The 10,352-nt window shown below is 49.7% G+C and overlaps 1 protein-coding gene across 1 annotated transcript; it reads right to left on the bottom strand.

The window, feature by feature from the left end:
- Positions 1-5,001: 5,001 nt before the first annotated feature.
- Positions 5,002-7,487, bottom strand: CCN1 (cellular communication network factor 1). The gene is made up of 5 exons (XM_034064348.1): positions 7,379-7,487; positions 7,062-7,278; positions 6,363-6,710; positions 6,016-6,218; positions 5,002-5,906 (listed from the first exon to the last, which is right to left on the bottom strand). The coding sequence occupies exons 1-5, from the start codon at positions 7,436-7,438 to the stop codon at positions 5,607-5,609; spliced, it is 1,128 nt and encodes a 375-aa protein (XP_033920239.1). The 5' UTR covers positions 7,439-7,487; the 3' UTR covers positions 5,002-5,606.
- Between the last annotated feature and the right edge of the window lie 2,865 nt (positions 7,488-10,352).

Here is a 10,352-nt window from a genome sequence, read left to right as displayed (position 1 = left end):
TATGGTTTTATTTGGTGGAAATTTGTGGTGAGATGGAAGGAAGTCACATGTATGCAAGACAAACAAGAAATGGCAGCAAAAGCGACTCGACATAAATACTGAAACTGAAAGGGAAGTCGCAGATGACATGTAAAGCCAAGAAAAAATAAGGATAGTTCTTTTGCTCCCTGTCTGTGGCTTATGACAGAAATGTGTTCCCATTTTGTCCTGCTGAGTCTCAGTGACCTACTGGACAGGGACTTAGCTCTAAAGATGCTTTTATTGCTAGAGCTTCATTCCCTCGTTGGCTCTGTGTATTGTAACTTTTTTGTTTTGGAAGCGAAGTTCCACTGGCTTGGCCTGATTTCACCACTGCTGACTTTTCCTGCCGAAAAGCATTTCCAGGCTATCTTACTGAAGTAGGCTTCTTGGCAGGAAAAATCAATAGTGATAAAATACGGAAAGCCACTAGAGCCTCATCTGTTTCTGGGGCAAGGGGAGGTCTTTGTGGACTAGTAATAGAGAATGGATTGTTTTTAACTGGCACAGTAGACCTCCTGTTTATCTTATCCTTTTGCATTGGGCTTCTTTTTGCATCAGTTTGCTAAGTACAGCTGTTTGTGGGGTTGCATGACAAATCAGAATGGGTTAAAAATCATCTGCCAAAACAGCAGGGGTAGAAATGAGAGGGAAGAGGGAATCATGAATAAATAACCACACTGGAGCTGGCTGGTTCCCACATGATTCCAGCTGGTAGAGAAAGCAAAAGGGCTTTTAAAATCACATTGCCACTTTCTTCTTGTCATCCCAGTTCTGCCTCAAGAAGGAGGAGGAAGTAACTGGAAGCTGCTGTTGCCTTCCCACTCTTTGCTTCCAGGTTTTCTGCTGGATCATACTGTACCTCCAGAATTTGTCTATTTTGCCACAAGTGCCAACAGGGAGTAGCAATATGCCCAAGTGAGATAAATTGGTGAATGAGGTACATACATTCAGGAAAAACAACAGATGGATTGCCTTAAAAGCTGGCCTGAGAAGTCCCCATCACTTCCATGTCTAAACTCTCTGTGGTATCTCAGTTGGCCTTCCCTAACCTATACGTACAGCTGTGCTTGGATATCCATGTTGGTTTTAATGGGCTGTGCCACTACAGCTCAAGTATCTGCTTAATCCCTGATTTAAATTCTCATTACAAACTTACTGGGCTTACAACTGTGATATCTTGATGTCTGATTTTGTCAAACTAGTGAGCTAATTAGGAGCTAGCCTGGTTGGTTTCAGATGCTGAAGGAGATCAGTAGCTTCAAAGAAACCCGTGTCTTTGTCTCAGCCGATACTCTGGGCTGCTTCTGATGTGGTGCTCACCTGGTGTTAAGTATTGCTGCAGACTGCTCGACTGGTGTTTGTAATGGAACCCCTTCGTTCTTACTGAGAATGCACTCCTTATGCACTTAACTAAGTTGTTAATGTATGTGTCCAAACTGGATTCCCATCTGGGCAAGTCTGTGTACCCTACCATTACATCTAGTAAACAAAAACCTCACAATCTTGTGTAATCTTTCCCTCCTGGACAGTTGCTACATTCCATCCTATAAGTGGTTATACTTCAAGACAGATGAAGTTGCTTATGTGAATGGTGCCTTTGGGTCTTTCAGGATGTTCTCAAATATAAATTGTGTATGTAGAAGTCATAGAGGTAGTATTCCGGGGGGGGAGGGAGGGGAGTGGATCATATCATACTGAAAACCATACTTGGTTTTCTTGGTATTTGGTTTTTACAGTATAATACAGACAGGCACTTACTATATCATTTTGTTGGTTGAAGCCTCCTTTTAAGAGTTTATATTTTCTAGACATGTTCAATGCAGTTCAGTTGTTCATGAGTTTAAATGCATTTATAGCTATCTCCAAAGCTAGCTGTACGTTACTGCTTTCACTAGAATGGACACGTGCATTGAAGTGCCTTTTTGCAGGATCAGCCCAGCAGCCTGGGAGCACTGGAGATCCTCCTGCAGCAGCTGCACAGATTTGTGGTGACTCTGCCTATTCCTGCACATCCCACTGGCTTCCCATCAGTAGTGGGGAGATGGACCCGATTCCTGGAAGGTATGCGCTGGGAGGGTCAGGCAGCACAGTGGCTGCTTTGCAATGGGTCCTGCAGTAATGCAATCATGCAATATAGATGTTTTCATGGCTTGGCTTGGTAAGTGTTAATTACTAGTTTGGCTGTCCCACTGTCAGTTAGATGTCAGCTTTTCCTCCACCTGCTGGTTATTCTGGAGAGAGAGCTAGCTTCATCTCATGAGAGGAGTTAATGAAATTGTGGAAGTCTGCTTTCTGCATAGTTTTCTGCCTGTCTGCTTGTATTTTGTTTCCTGTGATGCCAGCACTTAAAGAAGCAGAAATTTTGGCTTCACTGCGATGACTTTATTCGTAGGGAGGATTTTATAAGTAACCCTGAAGGTGACTGCCACCATCAAACCCTTGTAGGTGAATGGCCTGAACACCAGACTATGCTTTCCTTCTGTCCCAGGACTGCAGTTTGACGAACGCTCCTTCTGGCGGCAGCGGCGTGTGCCGCCGCCTCCTGCCGCTGTGCCCTGGTACCCGCACCTCTGCCGTGCTTGCTGCTCTTGCTTTCAGGGTTTGAGCTGCTGACATCCGGGCCCTGAAACATGCTGAACACGTACCGCTTCTTGTCACGGACCGTACTTACTGTGTTCCTAACTCCTCATCTTTTAGTGTTCATCTTGAAGGAGGATAGTGGTATTCTCTAGAAATAAAATCAGTTGCACTCATTAACCTAACCTGTAAGCCCTGCTGAGTGTACTTAAAGGAACAGGTGCTTTTATCATTTATATTCTAATAGAATCATAAAATACCTTAAGTTGGAAGGGACACATAAGGATCTTCATGCCTAGTATTTAGGTGTTTTCCTGCTGGAACAACGGGAGATACAAGTATTTCATAGCAAGTTCAAGGCTTGGAGCAACCTGGTCTAGTGGAAGGCGTCCCTCACCGTGGCAAGGGGTTAGAACTGGATGAGCTTTAAGGTCCCTTACAACCCAAACCATTCTGTGATAATACGCAAAAAATGATGCTGTCCTTCTGAACCACTTGGGAATTGTGGGTTTTGGTCATTTCACCATGTAATTGTGAAATGCAAAGAGAGGACTAGACAGATGGTGTTAGCCTCCAGCCCTATAAGACTTGCAGTTCATTTCAGTGGAATCCATTCCCTCCCATTATAGCAGGATAATTTCTTTTACTATGTTTTATTATTATGTTTGTGTGATCTGCTCTCTTATTCTCTCAGCAGTACATCTTTCTAGTGAGTGGATTATAGAACCACTCCACTGCTTAATGAAACATGGAAATCGCAAAGCACAGGTTGTAAAATCCAGGGCCTGGTTGGAGCAGGAGTTGGAAGGGCCACATTTTTTTGTACATAGTGTGTGCAGACACCCAGTCTATGTGTATAGTATAGTTACAAGTATATGTAATGTGTCAGTGAACTGTTACTTACGTTGGTTTGAAGATGGGTGTCATTCAAGGGTAAGTGGCAGCGGTGAAGGCGAGGAATGCACAGGCAGCTGCTGTGTGTCTGTGAGCAGTGGGTTCCTCTTTACTCTGCGCCATAACCCAACATGCAGACCCAGCGATTTCTCAGTGATCAGCTGATGTGGTTGAAGTGTTCAGTGCTAGATGTAAGTAGAAGCCAAACAACAGCACTTCACAGCATTTTACACTTCTAGTATCAACAAATATTGTACAGACAAGTTTAGGTACAGCTGAGACTGGTGGCCAGGTGGTGGATTCCAAACCAGCTCAAGTTTGGAATGCCTGCAGGGAGAGAACTTGACTGAGCAGAAGAGAGATGGCTGTAATCTCTCAGGCAAAGCATTAGCTGCCAGAGATGAGCTTCTGAGATATTTGGCCATTTATTTTATTGAAATATTTATGCCTCATCAAAAGTTGACTCGTAACCACTTCTGCATCTGACTGGATCTCACCCTTCACAGTTCTAAAGCCTCAGCATTGGTCCCTGGTTCTTATGAGAAGTACCTGTCTTACTACAGGTTCTGGGAGAGTATTTTGCCAGAGAACTAACTAGTTGCAAGGAGGAGAAAAAAATAAAAGCAAGCCCACTGCTGCAGGTTTCCTTTCAGCCTTATCTGTAGCGCAGCTCTCTGTGAACTGGAGCAGTACAAATGCCTGCTGCTTTCTGAGATTCTACTCTGGTTCATTATTGTGTCATTTTCTTACCCGCGCCAGCTAGCTCAGCAACTCCCTTGGTTAGCCAAATGTCATCTGTCCCCCCCAGGATAAAGTGCAATTACGTAGTTAAAAAGCGGGAAGGGGAGGTGAGGAAAAGAGAAGCTGCTTTGCCTTTTACTCTATTGGAGAAGTACTTGAAATTCCTCACATTGTTCTCCTGTTAACAGTATGTTTACTTTTCATCACTGGGTTATTAGGATTAACAAAAGTCATTGCTTCAAGCTCATTTAATTTGAATTTAGTGAAAGCAAACTACCTCCTGCAGACTGTAGGAAACATTCTTCTGCCACAGAAACATATTAATTTGCAAAAAAGAAAAGCAGCCACCAAAAAAGTGAGACCTGAGGACCACTTCCACCCCGTGCTCAACATCCCTGTGCATGCGCTGCATCCTAATGAGGGACCTTATGTTGCAAATTCCACAACGGTTTGAATAATCTGACAGTCTTAATTAACATTTCAGTCTATCAAACATTTGCTTTCAGTGCCAAGGAGCTTTTTCTGTACATACTTTCTAGCACAGGCTGCAGACACCACTTCAAGTGTCATTTAGTCCAAGCATGAGACTCAGGTTTCTAGTTCATCCCTGCATCTGTAGCAGAGCTTGTTTTAATTTTTATGAATCTGAGCTTCTCACACTTCAAGCTTTTCACAGAAAGCTCTTACCTTTGCTGTAGTTCAGTCTGTTGTCTGTTAGAATGCTCTAGTAAGAGGAGTTAGGTAAATATTTCTTTATTAAATGATTAATTCCATAAATAAATTCTTTTAATTCATTGAATATAAAATTAAAATCATTTACAACTTATTCCAGTATTACAGGGGCTGGAAGGGGTAAAAAAAACAAATCAAAGAGAAAACAAAAAGCTACAGTTTGATAAATAAAATACTCAGCTTTAAAACAACTGATTTCTGTTTGCCATTAAACTACAGTTGGTACATAATAGCTGCCACTGTGAACACCCCACAAGTGCCCACCTCAGGAAGGAATGTAACTTCCAACTTGGTTGGGAAAGGGGGGGAAAGAAGATGGAGAGGGAGAAGCATAATGTTAAATGGAACAGGATAGGAAAGAAGTTTTCATAACCAGAAGAAAACATTTATCTGATCACTTACAAACAGAAAACAGTACATAATTATGTAAGGTGCTCCAAAAAGAAGCAGTAAAGTGGCTCCAGTACTATGAAGCTTTAAGTATGCTTAAATCTCTGTTGCATTAGTGTCCAGTTGCACAGTGCACTCTTGTAACATCTCAATGTTGCCCTCAAATGGGCAAGGCACCATTTCCATCAAAGGTCCTTTCTCCACGCTGGTTACTTCAAAACTTTTGTTTAGCATCCCACCCCCAACATGACTTAGTCCCTAAATTTGTGGATGTCATTGACCAGTCGGTAGTAGGGGTAAGCCTCGTTCGCATGCGGACAGTTATAGTTGCACCGGCAGGACTGGATCATCATGACGCTCTTGGTGAAGGTTTCCCCATCATCACAGCGGAACCTGATCTTGACAGTCCTGGTCTGCTGGGGTGTGCAGCACCTGCCATCCACGCAGGAGCCACAGTACTTGGGGCGGTACTTCTTCACACTGGAACATCCGGCGTAAGTAAACTTCACTGGGGATGGGGATTTCTTAGTCTTGGTACATTTTTTCCCCTTCTGTAAATGAAAGACAGCAAGATTATTTGCAGGAGATTCTTCTCCAGTCTTTACCCTCTACCCAAAGCAGTTTGGAAGGAAGAGGAGTATCGGAAGTGTCTGTATTTACCTTTAGGGAAGCATAGCTAGGCTGGCCACATGGCCTCACTTCACATATTCTGGTCTCTTTGATGAGCTTGCAGTCAGGATTGTCGTTGGTAACCCTTGTGGAGATGCCTGTTCCACATGTCTTTGAGCACTGGGACCACGAGGTTGTTTGCACAATGCATTTAGGATTCTCAAAAGCTCGGCTTTGTGGCTCAGATCCAAAAACTGGAAAGGAAAAGGAGGGCTTAGCCTAAATACATCCTCTCACAGGGTTTCTTTCTTCCCATGAGGGCCTGAGGGGTAGTATAGCCATCCCTCCCACCTCCTCCCGTTAAACTGTCACTGTCACACAGATCAGCCCATACTCACCAGGCAGCATTTTCAGGCCTCCCTTCACAATGGCAATCAGCTCATTGTTCCTGGTTAGTTCGCCTTCGGAGTCATCCGGACCAAACTCTTTGCTGAAGAAGCCTTCCAGCTCATCCAGCGCATCCTTGCTTTCATCGCAGACCCACTCTTCGCAGCACTGCCCAGGGACTTTGACCAGCCTGGGGCTGGGACAGCCCAGGTTAGGAAGAGAGAGCTCCTGCGGGCAGAGCGGGATGCAGCCCACAGCTCCATCTATGCACGTACACTGGTGTTTACAGTTCGGCTGGAAGCTCTCGCCGTTCTGGTAGATTTTGGAGTTATATTCACACGGTCTCCCCTCGGACTGTGCTGCAGAGATAAACAGAGAGGGAAGGGAGGGAGTCAGCGGCGGGAAGCGCTCGTCCAAGTACAGGTCTGTTAAATTCAATTTACGGTGGGGCTCCCTGCAACCCCCCGGAGACGCGGGGCCAGAACAATAACTTAGTCAGGAATCACTTTTCCTTATGTGCTTTTAGCGAAGCCCAGACATACTGAATCGCATTCCAGACTGCTGAAGTCATGTGCCTTTCTGCCAAGCTACCAACAACAAAGCATAACCATACATGGACTCGAAATTACTAAACTTCAGCACCTCGGGGACCGGGGTCTGCGTCCGGGGAAGGGGAGGGGGACGTTGAGCGGAGGACCGGAGCCGCTTACCTCTGCAGATGCCCTTCAGCGCGGCGGGGCTGGCGCCGAAGTTGCACTCCAGCCCCTTGGTGTGGTCGCAGGGCTGTACCCGGCTGCAGTCCTCGTTCAGCTGCTTGGCGCAGACCTTGCAGCAGCCGCAGCCGTCCGGCACCAGCCCCACGCCCGGGGCGCACTGCGGCACGGCCGCCGGGCACTGGCAGACGGCGGGGCAGGGCGAGCCCAGAGCCTGCGGAGCAGAGCACAGCGATGGTGAGCGGCGGAACAGAACGGAGCGGAGCGATCCACCTTTAGCACCCCCCCGCTCCGGACACTGCCGTGGTACTCACCAGGCGGGCCAGGCAGAGGAGTGCGGCCGCCAGAGCGGGGCGAGCGCCAGCAGAGCCCATGTCTATCACCGGCAGAGCTGGAAGCGACGGGATACCTCCAAGCGGGAGCGCGGCCGGCGCGGTCTGAGGCAAGGACGCGCGCCTCCCCCTTATATAGGACGAGGGGGCCGCCGCGTGCGCCGCGGCGCTGACGTCGCGCGTTCCGGGCCGCGGCCCGCGTCCAGCGCTCGCGGCATCCCAGGAATGCGGCTGGCGCGCGCCCGCCCCGCCCCGTCTCCCGGCACCGCGGCGCTGGCGGCGGCTCTGCCGCGGGGGGTGCCCCCGCCTCGCGCCCGCCCCGTTCCCCCCAACCCGAGCCCGCAGGGACCAGCCGCGCGGCCGAGCAGGGAGCGGGAAACGGGAATGGGGGTGGGATGGGGGCTCGGGGGTACCGGGGGATGCCCACCCTGCTGCCAACGGTCGTAGGTGAAACAACGCGGTTCCCGCGGACGCGGAGCCCGACCCACAGCCTAGAGATGCCCGGTGTGCTCCGAGGGCTCCCGCAACTGAGACGGCTCCGCGGGGATTCCCGTGCCCCGCGTTCATCCGCGCATCCCTGCGTTGGTGACTCGCTTCGGCACTCTCAGACAGTGTTTCCCCATTGGGGCTGAAGGTTTGGGGCTGAGGAGGGGGCTCCATTCCCCCTGTGCTGCCCCGTCCTGGTGGTGAGCGCTCCCACCGGGTCCGCGCTCCAGACGTAACAATATTTCCATATTTGGTAGAGCAGTAGCTCGCATTTTTCACATTTTTGTGCTCTGTTATCCAACCACAAAGCATTCTTGACAGCTTCAGATGTTGTTAAATATAGCCTTAACTTCTGTTCCCAGGGCAGGAAATTCTTTGGAATTCCTGTTTTTCACGCAATCCGTCTATCATGATTTAGGGGAATTGCGCTGGAAGAGCCAACTGGCTTTCCACCTCCTCTCGCTCCCTCACTGACAGACAAAAGCCCGGCAGCGGAGCGTGCTGCCCAGCGGCCTGACAAGAAGTCCCCATTCCAGGGATTTTTCTTTGCAAATGAGAGCGTTGTCCCTAACACCACTTTGGAGTTGGGTTCTTGGGGTTTAGGGCTCTCTTTCAGACCGCCTTCAAGGCTGGGCGGTGAGGCAGCGGGCACCCGGAGAGGCGACACTCCGCAAGTCCCCCCTCCGAAGCCCACGGAGAGGGGAGGGGGCACGGGAGGCAGCGCCGGGGGTGCGGCGGGGACGGGCCGTTACCTGCCCACGGCGTCCCCGCTGTAGTAACGTACCCGCGGTTAGGGAGGGGAGCCCGAACTTGCCGGTGCCGCTGCCCGAGCGGTTACAGCCGGGACCGTTTCGCGGGGACTGAGCGGGGACCGCGCACCCGGCTCCCGGTAAGTGCTGCTGCCGGGGCCGCTGCCTCCGGTGGGGCCGGGGGACGCGTGTTCCTGCTGGTGCGCGCCTCTCCCGTGCTCCGGTAGCGGTGGTGCAGCCTTGTCGGGCCTCACCGGAGCCGCAGAAAAGGCGTTTGTTGCTGTGTTGGGAGCGCTGCTCCTGGATGTGGCTCTGCCCGGCGGTGGGACGCGGGAAGGGGCGCACAAAGAGGACCCTGTCCGCGGTGGAACCCGGCGGCGGCGGCAGCCGGAGCCTTACGGCCGGCCCCCTCCCACCGTGCACCTTCCGTGGGACGGAGCGGGGCTGATAGACACGGCCCGGGTTTGTCCACCCTCCCGCAGAGATCCTGCCGCGCAGCAGCATCCCCGCGACGGGACAGGACGGACGGGGCGGCCTCTCCCCCAGCGGGATGCCATGACCCCGGGGACGGCGGCTGCGTGGAGTGCGAGGGATGTCCCCGACGGAGGGGACAGCGGTGCGGAGCCCGGCCCCATCCTCTTTCGACTCCCCCGGGGATGTCCCCCGGTGGGAGGACTCCTGCCATTCTTCCTCCCATGCCCAGGCCTGATGGAGGCCTCCCGTTGTGGGGTTGAGCACCCCATCAAATCCCCCAGTTTATTCTTTTTGTGTTCTTCTTTCCATTGAAGTAAGTTAGATGGATGTTTTACTTTGTGGTGGTTTTGGGGGTTTGGGAAATGGGATGGGATGAAAGCTCCAGGCCCTTTTTTGCCCAGAACTCTCTCTTCAGAAGGCAGCAGTGGTTTTCTTCATCACTTTCATGCCTCGAAATTTGCCCAGAAAGGGCAGTAGCTGAAAGGGAAATTCAGTCTTTAATTACATACATCTACCTCCTGAGGCTGCCAATATATACTGTTTAGTGCCATTTCTAATGGCAGGAGATATTTTATGTGTCCATTAAGAATTGGACAGAGACCACCAACAGACTTAGATGGTTGCCAGTAATGGTAGGAACAACTTCCCATCCTTACTGATTTGGCTGAGCCCCAGCTGGTGACAAGGAGGAGCAGGGCTTGGTCCCATTTCCAGGCTCTGAGGTATCCAGTATACCAGGCTTCCTTTGGTTTTATTGGTGTGTGGGGTTTTCTGTGGTCCTTTAGGAACAGGAGGAATAAGTCTGTGACTCAACACACCTTGATGAATGAAAATCTTGAAATTAAAAAAAAACCCAGAAATTGAACAAGCAGGAATGGCTGCTTCACTAGTGGGGGTTAAACCATCCAGGTTTGCTTTCCAGGGATTTATGCAAACACTTCTTTATTTAATTACATTTAATTTAAAGACACACACCAAGCATTCTGCTTTGATCTGTGGCTTTCACGACATTCAGCAAACGCCACAGGAGAAGTGAGTGAATGACACCTTTTCTCTCTTGGTTTTGTGTTGTTCCATGCATTCACACAACTTTGATGGGAAACTGTAACTGAACCCACATTTGCTCAAAAAAAGGTCATTTAGAAAGCTTTGAAGCGCCTTTTCACAAACCTGTCCTGAATAGCAAGTGGTTGACAAGGCTTGGGAAGAGCTGAGTTTCTTTGGAGGTCAGGTTAGACTGTGACCCT

The sequence above is a fragment of the Melopsittacus undulatus genome, chromosome 6 (assembly GCF_012275295.1).
Source record: "Melopsittacus undulatus isolate bMelUnd1 chromosome 6, bMelUnd1.mat.Z, whole genome shotgun sequence".
NCBI lineage: Eukaryota > Metazoa > Chordata > Aves > Psittaciformes > Psittaculidae > Melopsittacus > Melopsittacus undulatus.
The sequence above is the reverse complement of the archived record's forward strand: the minus strand, read 5'-3'. Positions and strand labels throughout refer to the sequence as shown.

Excerpts from the sequence above, each read along its gene's own strand:
- CCN1 (XM_034064348.1), bottom strand. The coding sequence starts at position 7,438 with ATGGGCTCTGCTGGCGCTCGCCCCGCTCTGGCGGCCGCACTCCTCTGC. Across the intron at positions 6,711-7,061 it reads GCTGAAGGGCATCTGCAGAG|CACAGTCCGAGGGGAGACCG; the intron begins GTAAGCGGCTCC and ends TTATCTCTGCAG. Across the intron at positions 5,907-6,015 it reads CTAGCTATGCTTCCCTAAAG|AAGGGGAAAAAATGTACCAA; the intron begins GTAAATACAGAC and ends TTTCATTTACAG.